This window comes from Natator depressus, chromosome 13 (genome assembly GCF_965152275.1).
Source record: "Natator depressus isolate rNatDep1 chromosome 13, rNatDep2.hap1, whole genome shotgun sequence".
Lineage (NCBI taxonomy): Eukaryota > Metazoa > Chordata > Testudines > Cheloniidae > Natator > Natator depressus.
Window position 1 is genome coordinate 19,326,603 of NC_134246.1, and position 19,324 is coordinate 19,345,926.

At 46.4% G+C, this 19,324-nt stretch overlaps 1 protein-coding gene across 2 annotated transcripts in view; it reads right to left on the bottom strand.

Moving 5' to 3' along the window:
- The window catches only part of JPH2 (junctophilin 2), a 63,234-nt gene that overhangs the window by 19,231 nt on the left and 24,679 nt on the right, over positions 1–19,324 (bottom strand). For both annotated transcript variants that reach the window (XM_074970096.1, XM_074970095.1), the window contains exon 3: positions 1,630–1,748. In XM_074970096.1, the coding sequence (XP_074826197.1) occupies positions 1,630–1,748 (119 nt within the window). The remainder of the gene's footprint in view (positions 1–1,629; positions 1,749–19,324) is intronic.

Consider the following 19,324-nt stretch of genomic DNA (forward strand, 5'->3'; position numbering starts at 1 on the left):
GAAGATGGAAGAATCTGATGTGACTCTAAATTCAAAAGGCATTCAGATGATTCAAGCATTTGAGGCTTGAAACAGGAATGACAGGCTGTTTCAGCCTGGAGGGCCATTTTGCAAAGGCTGCACAAATTACATTATGGAACCACCACAGATGCAAAAAAAATCTAAATATATACTTTAAACCCCCCCCCACCCCGCCCCCCACTGGGAATTCCAATTTCCTCTTACATGCATGCTATAAATACCCTGGTGTGTGCTGGGTGAATTGTGGAACACAAGTGACAGCTGACAGTCCCATGCTGGGATCAAATGAGCTATTGTTAACTGAAGCGTCACATGTTGGCTCACACACATGCCAACATGTGATGGTGCTTCCCAGCTTAAAGCCAGCTCATGCTTTGGGTACCCAGGAAGTCCTCCCACAGAGTGATGTATCTCGGCTATTAGAGCCAGGGACAACAGAAGTCTGCAAGGAATTTGGCCAATATCTGCGGGGATTTTTCTCCTTCAACCTGCAGAATTTCTCTCTGGGTTGGAGAGGAGCAATTTTTCTTTCCTACTGTGTGTCCTGTTTTCATATGTTAATACCAGAGATCACTGTAATCCGTAACATATTCAAATCAAAAGAGAAGTAAACATCACAGCCTACTGTTTAATGAAGGGGATTGGGCGTCTGGACACTTGGGTTCTATTCCCACCTCTGCTACTGATTTCCTGTATTACTTTAGGCAAATCACCGAGCCTCTTTGTAAATTCAGGCACTGAGAGATGGAGTGACTTGCTTGAGGTAACAAAACAAGTCAGGAGAAAGATGTCAGAGTTAGGACTGCATGTTGTCTGCATTAGCCACTAGATCTGCCCCCCTGCTTGAGAAAGTCAGGTTTACAAAACTTAGAAGAATGCATTTCCAGTGGGCTGTAGTTAGGGAAAGTTTGTGGCATTTATGATCAGGTTCTAGTACTAAACATCACATCTATGAACTCCCTAATGCTGGATCTCAAGAAATAGCCTCCCAAGTATTTTCCTAATAATCAGCATCCATGGGAAGAAATTAAATAGTAACTAATAATAATATTTTGCAGTAGTAAATTTCTCACAGCATTTTACAGGCATTAATTAGCTAAACCTGACAACCCCCATGTCCAGTGTGGACACACATAAAACTATGTATTCCTCTGGCAAAGCTGGACCAACAAAAATCAAGGTAAAGCTCTTCAAAAGTGCAGGCCTGCACATAATGATCTGCTACAACCCCGATTCACAAGCAGGGGATTATGGGAACACAACTGGGGCCCAGGCAAATCTGCAGCTGGACCTATAGAAAGGGGGGAATAGAGGAGGGGGGGGTGCGAACGCCAATTTATTTAATTATTTATTTGCTTCTTTTCCTCCAAGTTGTTTCTAGCCCTTGCTGACCTGGGGAGCAAAAAGCTTTTGGGAAAGTGCCTTGGGTCAGTATCACTGAGCAAACTGGCCAACCCACATTGTACCAATGGGCTGCGTTCGACCCATTGGGAACTCGCAAAACACTCCTCTGCTCTTCTCACCCTCTGTTCCTCTTGCACCCTCCTGCTCCCTGCTGATTGGGGCACAGCAGCTGAGGATTAAGTAGAAGCTGCTCCCACATCTTACCTGGCTGATAGAAGTCTGGAGATAGTTCCCTGGCCATAGTCCTGGCTACGCTCGATTCATTGTTAGCTGCCTGAGCTGCTTGCTCAGCTCCATCTGCCTTGGCTTTGGCATGGGAGGTCCTGTGAAGAGAACACCATCATGACATTAAGTACCTTCCGAAGCTATGATCAGCATTGCCCAAGCACATGGCATTGGCTACACAGAGAACACTGAAGAATTAAAAATCTGGCACCTCATTTCCCAATAATCCCTTTGACAAGTGGGCTGAAGGAGCAGTGAAAAGTTTAGCCTATCCACCTGCCAACTAGTAATTTTCCTCGCATGTTTACTGCCACCCCTACTGCCATAGACCTGGGCACCATGACGTAGTTAAAAACAGACACGATTATTGCCATCGACAGGTGGCAAACTAGCACTACACTAAGCTAACCCCGCCAGCCAGCAAACAGAAGCCACCCAATGGAAATTAAAATCCACAGCCTATGGACAGCCAAGCAAAAAGGGACAGACTGGCAAATAAGTTAGGTGCACAACTGCTTGAGCATAGTGTGTGTTCACGTGCATAAGAATAGGATAACTGTGCTTGCAAATGTGCCTAATTAGCCAGTAATTATGCTAACAAATGGCACAGCTCTATTGCATGGCTTCCACACATTCAACCTTGGGGACTTGCAGCAGGAGTGCCCCAGCCAATCACACCTGCTGTAAGTGGGACATGGAGGGAAAGGCTCCCTCCAAGATGTGGCATCCTTGCATTTTGTAGGGCGGGATTCCATTTCCATAGCCAGGGAACATCCAGGAACACTCCTTTCCCCCACCTTTTGTCTGTTTGTATTTAAAATTGTAAAGGCAGGGACTGTGCCCTTATATGTGTCTTGCACAGTTTGGGCATTTATACAATGTACATGACAACAACATTATGGCCTAAGTGCAGCGTCAAAAGTCTCGAGTGTGCTACACAGCCAGCTTCATCTTTCCTGCATAGGAGCGCCTATGGAACTGCAGATCCCAGCATACAACAGTGGGCAAAGTTTGGCAAGTTCTGTCCTCAGTGCCTCTCAAGTGACCATAAAAGAAACAAGAGTCCAGTTTTCCAGGCAGATTCCCCTATCCATACCAACCTCCAGAGCTGCCCTTGTAATATGAAAACCACCAGCGGTGGCCTCCTCTTGCATACCTTGGCTTCTTGAGTCCTGTAGAGAAACGTCTCCTGCTTGCTTCATAAGGGGAACTAAGTTATCTGTCTGTGTGTGACATTGCTAAGATACCTAGCATTTTGGTTCCTATGATTTTTACATGAGAAGTTAAGCTAGCTTTGGAACAAAGATCCTTGTTTAGTATGACACTGACTTCAACAGTGAAATTGAACCTTCAAAACAGAAGAGACCAATTCTGTGCACACACAAGCCACCCTGTTCCATCCAAGGCTAAGAATACTTGTTTTCCTAACACTGTCATCAAGATCAGATTTTCAGCAGCTTCCAGAATCATGCCAATCCATATTTGTGGATATGTAAATGTGCATATGCAAAACCACACACATTTGTATGCAGATGGACAGTTAGATGTATGATTATCGATCTGCACGTGTAAACTCGAATACTATTAATTACAAGCATTAATTCAGCCTTGCAATAATCTGTGAGCTAGTTAAGTGACATCCAGTGATCCTTTTCCCCCACACTGATACACAGATCCCTTTGGGGTGAAACACGGATGCTGTATGATGGCACACAATGGTACAGCAACATCTTAGAACTGGAACTGAGGAAAGATACTGTATTCCATAGAGACTGCAAAGGGAATTTTAGATAGAATGTAATGACCCGAGTTTCAATTTAGCCAGGACACCAGAATGAATTCTCTTGCACCAAATACCCACTTACATATGCTTGAGGGGGGAGGGTGTTGGCGCATGCAAATATTGCAGATGCAATAAAAGAGGCTGCTGAAATTTTGCCCCCAAGTTTCTTTACGGTGAAAAGCGACAGAAACTTTCATGATTCTTGGTTACAAAGATTATGGAAAAGAATTAAATGGCTAGCAATTTCCCAAATCTTCATGCTCAGCAATGCTGTAAAATACCTGTGAACTGGAAGGGCATTCTGACTCTTAACATGCAAACAACCACAATACACATCCCCCCTGTACTTCAGAATTCCTATATCTGGAATGATCTCCCTTTATGTTGGAAACAGGAGTCAGCCTATTGCTAACATTTACTCATCATCTTCCGTCTTAGCTTGCAAGCTGAGATGTCTCGGATAGTCTTCTACAATTTTTGTTTTTCTGTCCAATATTGTTAGAGCTCCTGAAACATCCAGAGACACTAGCTGATGAGACAGAAGTCTGCAATTTTAAACCTCGACTGCATGCAGGAGATCACGGGAAGCTGTAAACAGAGAAAGTGTCTCCTTTTTTGGTAGCATATAATCAGTGTGATTAATTCCACTACAATTTGGGGAGGGGCTGGTGGCATATTTATGTGCTTTTCGTGCCTGGGGAATCTCTGTGGATTCCCAGTACTCAGCGCAGAGCCTGAAAGCAGCCTTCACCTTGCGGAGAGGTGTTCCTTTTAACTCTCTAAAGCAATGCTCCAAGAAGGAGTGCAGCTTGACAGACACTGACAATGCCGCTCTCGCACTTGGATCCCGGAGGGGGCAATCCAGAGAAAGAAGCCCAGGCTTTAGCTACTAAATTAGGGTGGGAATCTCAGAATCTGCCCTACAGTGTCTGAGGACGTTGTCTGTCCCACTGATCAAGTGATTGAAGTTGCACGCTTGGGGCTAGAACGGGCCACCCTTGTGCGCGTTGGTGAGCACTCACTCCCTTGTAGTCCCATTGAAGAGGATGAGCCAGATCCTCTGTTCCTCCAGCACAGGGACAGAGGGGCTTTAAGCCACCATTGCAACTCCTGCATTCCTGAACTTCTCTTGGTCCTTGTTTTAAGTCAGAGCTGCCTCAAGGCCACCTTAACTTATACTCATCATGCTGTGGCCATGTCCCCTTCCTCCTGCAACGCATCCTCTATGCTGGGGGCTGTGATAGAGGCAGTGTAGAGCCATTCTGACATACTGTGATCCCCAGGGGCCGTCTGCAGGGTTTACTGCTGGTGGAGTGGCATGAAGAGGCTGGAGCAGAGCACAGACTCTGGCCCAGTGGGACCACTTGCAGGAGCACATGCTTGCCATAGCCAGGAAGGGATGCACAGATCCAGCCCTTGTTGTGGTATCTGGCTGCTAAACCAAAGCCCAGGGTTTGTGAAGAATGGGGTATTGGGATGTTCAGTAGCAGAATGTCCAAGGGAGAGACATATGATAGAATAAGAAACATTCCCAGACTGGGAGACATCAGGCAGGCACATTCCTATTTGCAGCCACCTTAACTTGCCATTCTGGGGGCTAAATTGGATGGAGGGTCACCTCCCTATCAGCATCAGCCTGTTTGCTTTTAGTATATTGCAGTTTTGGCTAACATGATAGTGGGGCTTCGCTCTAAGGTGATTAACTTGAATGGACTTTTAGAGAACTAAAACTAGGAACCAACTCTGGATGTATTAGGGCTTGTCTACACATGGACATTGAGGATAATTAATCCAAATTAACTAAAGATCTGAATTTGAAGTGGATTAGTTAAACTGCATTAAAACCCTGTGTGAACACCCTCATTTAAAATTAAAGTAGCCTTAATTCAGTTTAGTTTAATTCACTTCCCAAGTGAATTATGCTAAATCGAATTAAGGCCACTTTAATTCTGAATAACTGCATCCACACAGGGATTCAATGCAGTTTAATAAATCCACTTCAAATTCACACTGTTAGTTAATTCAGATTAATTTTCCTGGATGTCCCTGTGTAGACATGACCTCAGTCTCTCCCTGAAGGGCAAAGAGAGGAAGTGATTTGCCATGTGAGGAGATACTTTCTTATCCCCTTTCTAGAGTCTGCAAATTGACAAGGCCTGAGACACAGTTGCCATCAGTCATGTCACATACTGATTTATGGTGAGGTGTGGAAGGTCAGAGTTTTTGGAGCTCCTGTCTCGCTCAGGCTTGGTCAGCAGAGACATGCCAAGTAGGGCATTGCATGGCTCAGTTATTACAACAAGCTACTCAAGCAGAGGATGGTGAGGGACTTGGAGCGGGTACCTATGGCTCTCTAGTGGGCACCTGGTGCCATGCTGATACACAGAAAGTGGGCTTCCCTCCTCACTGGTGCGTGAGGAATGCACACGCTAACATGTTAGCAACGGCCAGTACAGATAGCCCAGCTCATTCCTTAATGTTCCAGGATGAAACACAGCTTCGGCATGGCCTGGGGGTTACACCAGACAAGACAACTCCTGATTACTCTAATCCCGTGGCAGTCCCGGTTTGGTACACAGAGGCTTCCCTTCCTCCTAAGAGGCTGTTATATCTTGTGCTTATCAGGCTGCTGCATGGGGCTCTAGTGATGGGACAAGCAGGCTGCTTCCTCTGAAGTAATACAGTTCCTACAGGCCCAGACCCAGGCCAGGCAAGAACAGTACAGTAAAGTAAGCATGAACCACGTGACCTGGGGCAATGATTCTGTCAGTCCTCCCAAGCTAAGCACGGCTGAGTTCTGTGCTTGGATGAGGAAGGCTGCAGGGCCTGGTGATGGCGATCCTGACCTAACCCAAGCATAAGTGGGTGCAACTCCTCTGAAGTCAATGGAGCAACTCCGGAGTTACACTGGCGCGAGATGAGAGCCTAGCTCCTTCCTCCCGGGGAACTGCACAGGAGTTCAGGGCTGGAAGAGAAGGAGCGCACACTACACAACTGAAGGGGCAGCAGTAGGGTGACCAGATGACAAGAACAAAATATGGAGACACATGGGGGGTCAGCCACAGGCTCACCCCCACACCAGGGCCGGCTCTAGGTTTTTTGCCGCCCCAAGCAAAAAAAAAAAAAAAAAAAAGAATGCCACTGAAGCAAAAAACAAACAAACAAACAAACCAGAGTGCCACCGAAGCAAAATATCGGGACAAATGGCATCCCAACCATACATCAGTCGAGACACGGGACAAACAACTAAATATCGGGACAGTCCTGATTTTATCGAGACATCTGGTCACCCTAGGCAGCAGGTCTGTAGCAGCCTGTAGTCGCCACACTGGGATGTGGGCGGGGCCAATCCTGACCTCAGTTATTGCAGATGATGGAGTGAGTCTGGATTCTCACCACCATAACTGATGGTGATCTGCCCCCCCAGGACATGGTCTGAATTTGGGGTCCTCCTAGTGCTGTGTAAATAAGAGATATTGTTATGATGGCAGCTGATTCCCCTCACTTTGTGAGGCTGGCCTTTGCCTCACTCCCACTGATGTAGCATTTTCCTGCAATTCTTCTAACACCATGAACTTGGGGCCTACGGCTACAACAGCTGCTGCATGCTCTGGAGCCGCTGCTTAGAAACTGGCACCTTACTCGCATCATGTGTTGGGATCTACCAGGCGCTGGGAGCCTGAGCAGCTGAGTCAGCTCTCAAACCTGTGCTCTCTTCCCCACGGGCATTTGTCAACCGGTTCAATGTCTGATTGCCCCACACAAACCCTGACTCCCTGGGCTTGTGTGCTACCGTGATTTAGATAACTTATTATAGCACAGGTTGCCACTGTTCATTACCATCTGAGGGGGACCGCTAAGGATTTATTAACATGCTGGACTGGGGTCTGGGGGGAGATAAGGCACAACTCTACAGCAGAGGAGCTTGTATTCAGCCAGCTGCACTAGGATAGGAACAGGCATGCAACCATAGTGTTTGTTGGCCAGTCAGATGCTGATTAGTGATTCTGAATAATAACAAATCCTAGGTCTCACAGAGCCCTTCTGAAATTATGAATTATTTGTATTACCATAATGCCTAGGAGCCCCAGACATGACCAGACCTCATTGCGCTAGAGGCTGTACAAACACAGAACAAAAAGATAAAGTAAGTATAAGACAAAAGGCAACAAGTGGAGAGACAGAGAGACAGGGAAGCACCGGGAAATGACCAGACAATACTGCTCATTCAGCATGACGGGCAATGGACTCAGCACACCAGCCGCCTAACCATCACTCCTTTTTTTGTAGGCATCACAGCCAAGGAGAGTTTTAAGGAGGGATTTGAAGGAGGACAAAGAAGTAGCTTTTCAGCCTTAGACCTCGAAGTGCTTAAGAGTCAGCAATTTCCCCCAAGGCTAGAGCTGGTAAAAAACAGGAACACTTTTTGCAAAAATTTTTAGAAATTTGAATTTTTTCAGCCAGCTCTTTAGCTGGTCAAAAACAGGGTGAATTTTTGCTACCAGCTCTACGCAAACATCTAGCACCACACCAAGGAGCAATTCAACAGGCAGACAAGCAGGGCAGAATCTTTGCGTGGGAAGGAAGGTGCTGCAGGGACTGGCGCCTTTGAAAATTCCACTCTAAACTTACTGGTGGCGGAAGTCAATAGCTCTTCTTCAGAACAGAACTACACAATACACAATCCAAATCTCATGTGTAACAGTAAATGGAAAGGAAGGAAAAGGCCCCTTAAAAATCATGACAGAACTCTCTGTCCCAACTAGGAAGGCAGTGATCTAGCAATGTGCTCCCAGGGACAGCCAGCAGCAACCTACACATTAGGGAGCACAGACTTCAGGTTGTTGCAGTGGAGAAGTTCTCTTCCTAATTTCAGCTCCCCAGTCAGCTCGGTTAAAAATAGGTTGCATGAATTCTTTGGAAGGGGAGCACTCGTCTAAAGCGGAGGTCAGGAGGAGATGTGCAGATGATGCACACTGCATGCTGCCCATTGCCTCTGGAGTGCATTGCCCTGTGTTTTAGTTCCCCTTTATGGTGCTCTGGGGAGCTGGCATCCTGCTATTGATCCAGAATCACCCCTTCCCGTATGGTGATGCTTTTTGCTGCTCTTGAGCCACCAGCATGGCTTACGATTTAGCTAGCACTCAACTGGAGAGAGTAGAAAAGCTCTAATGCTGTAATAGTTTTTGTATAAGGGCAGGGATACAGCACCATTCCTCTCTTTTCTGGCTGACTCCCAGTAGTGCTGCTGCCCAATCCATTCCTCTGATTGCTACTAAAATCCTCTGAGGGTATCAGAGCCAAAGTTGGGCCCGCTCACTAACAGGTGAGCCCATAAGCCAAGCCAATAAACCTGTCTTCTTGGACTGTTCTTGTGTTTTGCGCATCCACATTTCGTTGGACTGTAGATGAGATTAGAATGAGCAGAGAATACTGCAAATGCCAGGCACAGCCTGAGAGCCACTTACAATCTACAGGTACTGAGTTGACCTTGTAGCCAGAAATAGTAGAATAACTCAGATGCCTGCCCCAACTATTTCACGTTCGGTAGAGAGTGTTATTCTGTGCAGGGTCCAGGAAGTACAGCCCATTCATCACAGCTCTTACCACTCAGTGTTTTGCCTTATCAGACTGAGTCAGAGACCCCCATCAGGAATGACTAACTGAGCCCCTTTTTTCTGATATTCAAATTACCACTGGTTCAAAAATGTTACATGAATTTTCACTAATTAACATGTTAAATGAAAGGCAACTTGGCTTCTCTAATAAACCCTGTTTGTTCTTTTGTTACAGTCTATTCCCGACCCACACCTACCCCGTTTGTTTCATCAGCTTGTTGTGTCCTGTCTCGTGAACAGCCTGGGGCAGGTCTGTCTTCTTAGTTACTAGTTTGTACGGTGCCTAGCACAATGGACCCTGGTCCTCTCTGGGATTCCTAAGTGCTACCATAATACAAATAATAATACAATTGCCTGTATATTACATGCTTTAATCTGAGAGGTCAGATAGCCCTACATATCATGCATATAACATGTTTGTTGGCTTTAGGTTTTCAGAAAAGTCGTATATGCAAAATGAAGACAGAATTGCACATCTAACCGAATGCACAATTGCTGCACTTGCAAGTCCAGACTCAATAACTGTGTATACAAATGGCTGATAATGTTCATTTTTGAGTGTGCAAATACCTGATTTTGCATGTACAATCACTCTAATTTCACCTGCAAAGTGCACATCTAACTCTTCTAAAAGTCCGGGTCTTGATGGCTGCTGTCCATTTAATCAATAAATGCCATACTTGGTACTTACTCTACTCCTGCAATGTATGGAGGGGAGGGGGAAGATATTGTATATTTCAAATATGAAGTCTATTGCATTTTGTCCTTCCTGGGAAATTTAAGATATAATAGTTTGGTTCAGTGATAACATTTACAACACTGAAAAAAACAGGGAATATTCCATGCACATTTTTGCCTAAGGGAAAATCAGAACTTTCATATTGGTACCAGAAAGATGCCAACTCTTGGGGAGGTGCGGGTGGAGGGTCGATATGTGTAAAGTACAGACGCTTTTGACTGCTTCTCCATTTTCAGTTCTATGCTTGGAGCCTTCTCTTCTCATGTGTTAAGCCACCTTCCATCTCTTCAAAGCCTACATCTTTTGCCTTACATCACAGATCACCCATAACTCTACTGTAACATTCTGCTCTATCTCCTCCCTTTTAGTCATCTCTTCTCCTCCTTCCCCTGCCCATACTTCTATTCAGATTTGTCCAGGGGTGAAAGTAAGTCGAGTGACTTACAGGTACGCTGGTGCCAGCTCTGGCCCCCAGAAGGGGCAGGGCCTAGGGCGGAAGGGGCGGGGCTGAGGGGGGTCAGAGACAGGGTGGACTGGGGCTGGAAGGTAAGTGCCCCCCTCCTCCTCTTCCTCCCCCACCGGGGTAGCAGCAGCAGCCCAGGGCTCCAGGGGCTATTTAAAGGGCCCGGGGCTCCCCTGCTTCTACTGCCCCGGTCCTTTAATTAGCCATCGGAGCCCTGGGGAAGCGGCAGGGCTCCAGTGGCTATTTAAAGGACCGGGGCGGCAGAGGCAGCTGGAGCCCCAGTCCTTTAAATAGCGCCTGGAGCCCCCGCTACCCCAGGGCTCTGGGGGCTATATAAAGGGCCCGTGGCTCCCCTGCTTCTACCGCCCCGGCCCTCCAGAGCAGTGGGGCTCTGGAGGCAATTTAAAGGGCCTGGGGCTCCAGCCACTGCTGGGAGCCCCAGGCCCTTTAAATTGCCCCCTGGGAAAGCCGGGCTGCCAGTACGGTGCACCGGCTCTTGCTGGTACGCCGTACCAGGGTGTACCGGCTTACTTTCACCTCTGGATCTATCCCATCCGTCTCCATCTCCCAACCCTTCACCCCTCTACAAACAGAAGTGACTGCTCTAGAGGCTAGATGGAGGCCTCACTACCCGCTCCTCCTTTGCATATCAACCTTGTGTGTTTCGTATCCATCCAATTTAGACTGCAAGCTCCTTAGGGCAGGGTTTTTACTGATAGTTGTTAATGCCCATGTACACCAAGGGTGCTGTGTAAGTCATAAACACAATACAAACAAACAATCTAGCAACTACTTAATGCAGGAAATATACTTACTGTTCTACAGCATGTCACTGTATTTTAAAAAAAAGATAAAACATAATAACCTTGAAATTACTTTCATTTCCAGTCTCCTTTCTCAAACAACCCATTTGTGAGATGCACTGGGATTTTCACTCTGTTGTACCGGCACTCAGCTACTGAAGTGATTGGCACTGTGTAAATACCTATGCTAGCTAGCTAGCAAAACAGTACCTTCTCTCCTTCCTTCTGGCATAAAGGGTAATGCCCAGACCATCTTGTCTTGGAAAAAAGTATCGTTTTTTTAGGGAATGCTTTAGGAGCAAGGAATTGTTGTCAAAGTTCACTGAAACTAACAAGCTCAGTGAGCATTAGTCTTTATGATTACCCGGCGAATTTTTAAAATACTAAAATATTATCCTCAGCCCTAAATAGCTCAAAGCCATTTGTATCCTTCAGTGAATGATACTTCCCCACAGAACAGTTAAAGCGATATTAATCTTACAGCAGACGAATCGGCAGCTATCTTCCTCAAGACATCTACCAAAGGATCCCCATTCTGAGCAAGGGAAACTGGTTAGCTAAACATTCTAAGGTTTTCTAATTCTCAGTGTTGCTTTCTTGCTGCTTCATTAATATACCATGTTCTTTAATACTGGAGCTCTGGCCCCCATTGACCTAGATGAGAGGCCAACACGAGCAACTGGCTGGGAGTCAGCTGCCGTTCTCTTTCTTAGGAAGATGCCGCTAATGCAGATTGCAGGTCCCAACATGCAGTGCCCAGAGACAGCTCAGGATGGAACGCTGCCTACTGGGACTTGCAGTCTCCATAGGCGGCACCTATCAGAGATAAAGCAGGCTGTATTAAACAACTACATGGGCCTTGTTTGCCCTGCAAGAGTGGAGGGCCTCAGAGATATCAGTGTAAGGAATGTAACAAATGCTTTAACTCTTACTGCTGTCATCTCCTGCTCCAGGAAGAACACAGAGCCCTGAACTAGAGTTTCAGCTGATGAAAAGCTTTTCCATTCACCCTCCAACCTGGCTGGAAAGTATGTCATGACAAAGTCAGTGCAGTTCTCTGCAGACAGAAGGGTAGATTCAGTCTCTCGCTATTAGAGGCTACACTTCCTTTCGCCCGTTTTCTTGGCCTGCTCCCAGGCTTCTGTCTGCTGCTTTGCCTGTTAGCAGGAGGGTGAGCATGAGTATATAACTTCTTCCAGTCAGAGTGCACAGCCTAGCAGCCCTACGATAACAAATCAGTCTGTGCAGCCCAGTGCCTGCGATCAGCCCCACAGTAATACGCCAAGGCACACTGCCCTCATGCTGTGAACAATCACTGCCAATGCTAGTGATTTAGATTTATAAACTATATAAAAAACAGCTCATCTCATGCTCAGGACACCCTTTTTATAATTAACTTTCACAGTAAGGTCAAACTGGATGATGCATTCCACGGACAAATACATTAAAGACAATAACCCCTTTACAGAAGTCACAGCAATCAAGCTCTTCCAATCTTCAGCCCACTCCCTCCCCGTTATGCATTTGGGCCTAACAGCATGCACCTTAGGTTGACAAATGTGGACTATTCCATACCAAATGCATACATGCATGCATGCATGCATGTGTGTGTGTGTGTGAACGGGGGTGGGAGGAAATCAATTCCAAAGTCAAGGATCCCACATGGAGAAACCCTGCCGGCAGCCTCCTCTTGCTCATTTCAAGTGGAGTGGTGTCACAGGACTAAATATAGATTCCATGAATGATGAAGGGAGCAAATTTCTCAGTGGCACCAAGATTCAATATGTTGCATTTATTAGTAAAGGTATGTTTTTCTGACTGACAGCCCTGCAAACTACTTGGGCTAAAGAGCTGATCAGTAATGGGTATGTTTCCCTGAGGAAAATGTTGATTTTTCATTAAAAAAAAAACAAAAACCCCACCACATATTGGTCAGTTTTTGGCAACGATAAACCAAAAATATTTTTGGCCTAAAACGGTAAAAATGAAAATATTTTCAGTATGGGTTTTTTCTATTTTCCAACAAACAGAAAAAATTGGAAATTTTCAAGGAAAACAAAAAGTTTTGGCGAAAAATGTTCCATTAAAGCAAAAAGCCAATTATTCATTGCAAATAAGCTTTAACACAAAATTTTCCTACCAGCCCTTTTGGCCTCAAGAGTCAAAATTCACAGATTTTAAGTCCAGAAGGGACCATTATGATCGTCTAGTCCGACCTCCTGCATAACACAGACTGTGGAATTTCGTGCCGTTCTGGGTTATCTCCCTTACAGTATCACCACCAGTCAGAAAGGTTGTGCAGTAAATATAGCCCCTCAGTGACACCTCTGCCCCGCATTGTCTTCTGTGGGTTTGCCCAAGAGTCACTGATTGAAACTCAGTACACAATTCTGTTGACAGTGCACGTGAAGGAATAGAATCCAGCTCCCTGTCTTGTGTGTAGAGGCTCGGCAGGGCTAACTGGAATAAAAAAAGAAAAATCTCATGTTTGTCAGAAGCGCAGTGGCTGTGGCTGTGCACACATACATAGCAGTTCTGTTCATCAAGCAGCTGACATTTTTACAGTCACTTTTCAGAGTGAAGCCACACTTTGATTTCCCTGTATTTTTTCTCTTGAGATGAGGGATCTGGAAAACTGACAGGGCTGTGTGCAAATGCCTTTGGAAGATGAAATCCTTCGCAGTTTAAAAATGTGCTAGGCCAAAAATATATCAGCACCTGTGGCTTTGATTCTACAGAAGCAGCGGCTAGTCTGTGTTTTAGATAAAGCCTCAGTTCTGGGGAAGATCTGAAAAAGGCAATTTGTATCAAGTGTCTTACATGCATTTCTCTGGTGTTCATGATTATAGTATCTTCTCACATGTCAAACATTAATGAACGAAGCCTCACACAACCCCTGTATTATCAGCCCCATTTTACACATGGGAAAACTGAGGCACACAGGAACTATGCAGCAGACCTAGCAGTAGAACCCAGTTCTCCTGACCCCCAGTCCTGTACCCTAACCCCAAGACCATCTGTCCTTCGGCTCACAGTGTAGGCGCATTGGAAAGCATGGTTAGGTTAACCCAAATTCTACCCTTTTATTCCCAGAATAACTGTCAGTGAAAATAACCAAAGGGAATCTCACTTCTCTGCTAGGTTACCAAAGGAAAAGGAAAACAGGTGAGAGCAGCAAGGACTTTTTGTTATTCCATTTCCTTAGAATTAAAAGACAAGTCAAGTCATTCCAGGACGACCTCTATGAGAACCCAGTTGGAGGAGAAGCCCCACTGACATGGTGAACCTGCAGTAGAATACAAGGGATTCAGTGAAAATGGTTCTACAGGCCCTGGGCTACAATAGAACAGAGAAGGGCAGGGATGGGAAGATACGACACTGGGTCTTCCTTTCTGAACGCACCCACCCACATCAAACGTCTGAAATCAGAGGAGCCTGGAAACCTCAGCTTCCCTCCCAGTCCACCCAGAACATCAAAGCTCTTCTATGAATATTTACTACTGCCACCAAGAGCAATGAACTCCACACACTGGGAGTCAGGACTGTGCTCATTAGGCACCAGGAAGGCAAAGTCTGGGAGCCCAGGGATGAGCACTCAGAAACTGTTGACACAAATGGAAAGTGTTTTAGCTGCACCGGTGGCAAAATAGCACCCAGCCAAACTGCAAGGAACAAAATCCCCTTCAGCTACAGTCAGGTGCATAATGTTCGCCCCCTGCCCACGTTAGAGAACCTGCATAAGGTCAGCTTAAGCTAGTGGCGTAAAATAGCAGCAAACACAGCAGTAACCACCCTCACCCCAGGCAACCCTACTTTCTGCACAAACAGTACTAGTGCACCAGGTGAAGCTTATATGAGCCTGCAGAGTCCACAAACGAGGTGAATGTGATTTCCTTAAAGAGGCTGCTCTCCATTCACCAGGCTCCCTGCAGCATCATTTACCACACACCCAGAAGGGAGTTAGCATCATGCAGCCATCCTTCCTTCCAACCCTGAATCAGAGGCATTCTACAGGTGAGACCATAGCTACCTCAACTATCTGAGAGCAACTGGCACCTTCCAGAAACACTGCAGTCCCTTATGGCCAGACTGTTAAAGGCACTGAAGTGCCTAAAGGTACAGACAGGCATCTGGTGGGATTTACAACACTGCCTAGGTGCCCAACTCCCATTGATTTCAATGGGAATTAGGTACCTAGGTGCTTTAGAAAATCCCACTGGGCACCTATCTACATCTATTGATGCCTAAATACTTTTAAACTCTTCACCCCTACCAATACAAGCGAGATTCAAAAAGGAGAATAGAAACCCATGATGGTCTCAGTCCCTCCTTACAAAACCTCATTCAAAAGAAAGAAGCAGACGCTACTGTAACCTGACTAAAACATTCTGCCCTTCTTCAGAGCCGCACTGAATAACCCTTCGGTAATGACTAGGAAAGTGCACTCAGTTGAGAAAAAAGGAGGACTTGTGGCACCTTAGAGACTAACCAATTTATTTGAGCATAAGCTTTCGTGAGCTACAGCTCACTTCATCGGACGCATGCCATGAAGTGAGCTGTAGCTCACGAAAGCTTATGCTCAAATAAATTGGTTAGTCTCTAAGGTGCCACAAGTCCTCCTTTTCTTTTTGTGGATACAGACTAACACGGCTGCTACTCTGAAACCTGTCAGTTGAGAGAGGAGACAAACACTGCCGACTTCTAATCTCATCTTTGACACTGAATCCCTCTGACACCTGTGGGCTCAGTCTCCCTTGGGATCCTGACACCTCCTTCACAGTGAGGGGATGAGGAGAGAGCAGTTGAAGTTTACAGAGTGCTTTGACACAGGGGGAGCGTTTTATAAGGGCTCGGTATTGGTGTTTGGGAGCGGTACTGCCAAATACCAAAGTATTTCTTGTCATTTTTTCTTGAAGAAATACAACCTTCTTCTGATTTAATTTTCAGCATGTAGTGATAACTGCCCTGCGCCGTCTCTGCAAACACAAGAATTGTTTCCCTGGGGTTCTTGGTGAGGTGGAGGGCCACGCTCTTTGGTTTAAAAAAAAAAAAAAAAAGCCCAAACCAGCCCCTATAATTCAGGCTCATGAAGCTCAAGTGACCAGCTGAGTAGCTCCAGGACACGAACTGTGTCATAAGGGCCACTAGATTGCTGATCTGCCACTTTGGGGGAGTAGAACTGGGGTAGGGTGTTCAACAGATCCTATCCGAAATATTCTTCCTTCTCTAGTAATCCTGAATGACGCATCCAAATCTTAACTCATGATGGCCTTGCAAAGTCTTTTTCCTAGTCGATTTGAGGCAAACTGTGGCCCAAACTCTAGGAGAAATGTCACTTCAGGGAGGGGAGATAGAAAAGTAGACGTGAGAGGAAGCACCAGAGAAAAGCAGCCCAGCAGCATGTACAGCCTAGCAGTGCAGCCTGCGCTGTCCCGATGCCAGCAAGGTTGACCTCAGCCGAGAGTGTGACATTCACATCCATTCAGCAACACAACAGCGGGGAAAAACAGAGGCAGGAGCTTTCTGCAGCCATCACATACGAGAGGTAAGGACTACACCCACTCCAGCCAACGCGGCTATTGTCCCAGCAGCACCAGAAAATTTCAGACCACACCGTCCGTGTGTGTGTCTGTACCATCGCCCACACTCCCCCCAGAGCTAAAAACTACAGCCTAGTGTGTCTCAGGGCCAGTTCTGTCACAGGCAGTGACAGGACAGGCTTCCCCTGCACTCCTCCCCACCAATGCTCTTCGGCCCCGGCCTGGGGGAACGACCTGTGAGGCAGGGTGAGAAAGGAGCTGAGTCTCCCTGGCCTATTCAGTGCTTGGCCTCTCTGCTGAGCTTTCTAAAGAAAGGGACCAATTACTACAGATAGCTGTGAAGGAAGTGGTGGAAAATGTTTCTTCAATGCACATCAAAGGTCATCAGATCACATTAATCTATGTCAAAACATCCAAGGTGGCCTGGCTACTCCACCCATGACCACCGCAGCCATTCTTGTTTCCCAGCTCTAGTGACCAAACCAGTGAGCTGATTCCTCTAGGCGTTCCCGTGCTTGGCACCAGGCTCCGTCCATGCTAGCAGGCTAATGGACTTTCCTCGTGTTTTGCAGACAGACCCATTTTATGTGCATACATGAGTCAGTCTGGAAAGGAAGTTATGATACGTGAGAATCTGAGGCAAGGAAAGCAAACAGGAGCGTGGAAATGCTCTCTTCCTCCAAAATAGACACTGTGAACTACAATAACCCACTACGGTGCAGGCAGTAGATTCTGTGAAAGCCTCTGAGGACTCTCTTGTCAGGTGATTCCCCAGCCAAAGGTTCCCTCAGGCTATATGTTATAGGAGGCTGGTGATGGGTCAATAAGCTCAGTGCTGTGGCTGTTGAATAGGGTTGCCAACCCTCCGGGACTGTCCTGGAGTCTGCAGGCATTAAAGATTAATCTTTAATTAAAGATTATGTCATGTGATGAAACCTCCAGGAATATGTCCAACCAAAATCGGCAGCCCGACTGTTGAAGCCCAAATTTTCAGCAAGCCTCCCTTTTGTGCTTGTGCTCCCTCCTTTATATGCATAGAGCTTGAGTTTGCACTGGCAAACAGCACAGATAGGATCACGTGTGCTCAGCAGCCCAGCTCATGCAGACAAATAGCGTCATGCACAGTGAAGGGCTCCACAGATGCAAAAGGAAGAGCATTACTCGTTTTGCTTCATGTGAGAGAAACAAACATTTCTGGGGCTAGTGCAGCTGTAGCATGCCTATAAAAAGCCACAAACCAATGTATTAAGGCCCCAGACTTCAGCTGGTGCTAAAATAACGGCAGGTGGTTTAGGGATCTATGACTTTATGATGAATTAACAGGCTTTATTTAGTGTCACACCCTTTTCAAATACATGGAATTTTAATGGTGTGGGAGCTGTCTCATGGTACATTGATACTTCAGGCTGGAGGTGTAATCTCCAATGTGAGGAGACTTACCTAAAAATAAAGTGTAGCCGTGGAGTGAGACCAGTTAGCTGCCCTGGGTACATACCTAGAGCCTCAGACAGGATCGTCCTTTGGGCAGCTAGCCTCTGCCACCCCTTGTGCTGCTGCAGCCTTGCTGCTATTTTAGCTCGAGCACAATTAGCACAGGTATGTTTCCTCAAGCTGGAAATTACACCTCTAGCTCGACGCGTAGACACACGCCCACGTGGGAAAGAGAACAAGCAGCTTCCCTTAACCGCTGCATTCATGATCCCAGAGTCCTGGGGAGTAGCACACAGGCTACAGGCGTGTGGGTCATGGGTATGTTCATATCTCCCTGCCCATATGTACAGTAACTCCCATGTGTTTGTGTCTACTGAGCAGGTGAGATGTTCATTCATATGATTCCAGATCAAAGGACGCGTGGACAGCCTGGCTGATTAGTGGAGGCTGAACATGCTGCTGCGCGAGGGATTTGAGTTTGGCTCCACGGTTCAGTCGCTTACTCCCCCGCACAGCATGAGACTTTAGGTAAGTCTCCTCACATTTTGCAGACCTGGAGTGACTCCCCCTCTTACTAATTCATAGACTTCAAAGCCAGAAGCAACCATTATGATTATCGAGTCTGACCTCCCTATGTAGCACAGGCCAGGGAATTCCACCAAGTGATTCCTGCATCAAGCCCAATGACTTCTGGCTGAGCCAGCTGATATCTTTTAGAAAACGTAAAGCTTCAAGTGATGGATACTCAGGGAAGCTTTAATGGGCTCTAGCGGGGATTGTGCATAACCCAACTTGGCAAGGAGAAGGGTTCTTCAATGGAGCAAAGTAAAGGACCGGGAATGATCTCTCCCTCCTGCCTTCTCAATGTTTCTTTGCTCATACCGTGGAAAGGGACTGGAATGAGAGCGTGCGCTGTGACATGACCTGTGTCTCCTCTCATGGGAGCAGCGGGGACCGGTGAGCACTGACTGTGGAACTGTAACTGGCAACAGAACTTTATTTTGGTCGACTCTTTTTTTTTTTAAGGGGTCTGATCACGTTACTATGTAAATGCTGTTCCCAACTATTCTAGCTCCCTTGCAACCCTATCTGGGAGGGGTACTTTAGCAACTCAGCATGGGATTCTGTAGCACTCCACATGGGATTCTCTCCTTAGTAAGCAGGCTCACTTTAGTTCCTCCATATTGTCTGCTTGTTACATGGATAGACCGCAATTCTATTCATTACACATCCATCATGTGGTACCAAGCTGGGAGCGAGCATTAATCAGAACAAAAATCAGAACAGTGCAGAAGGG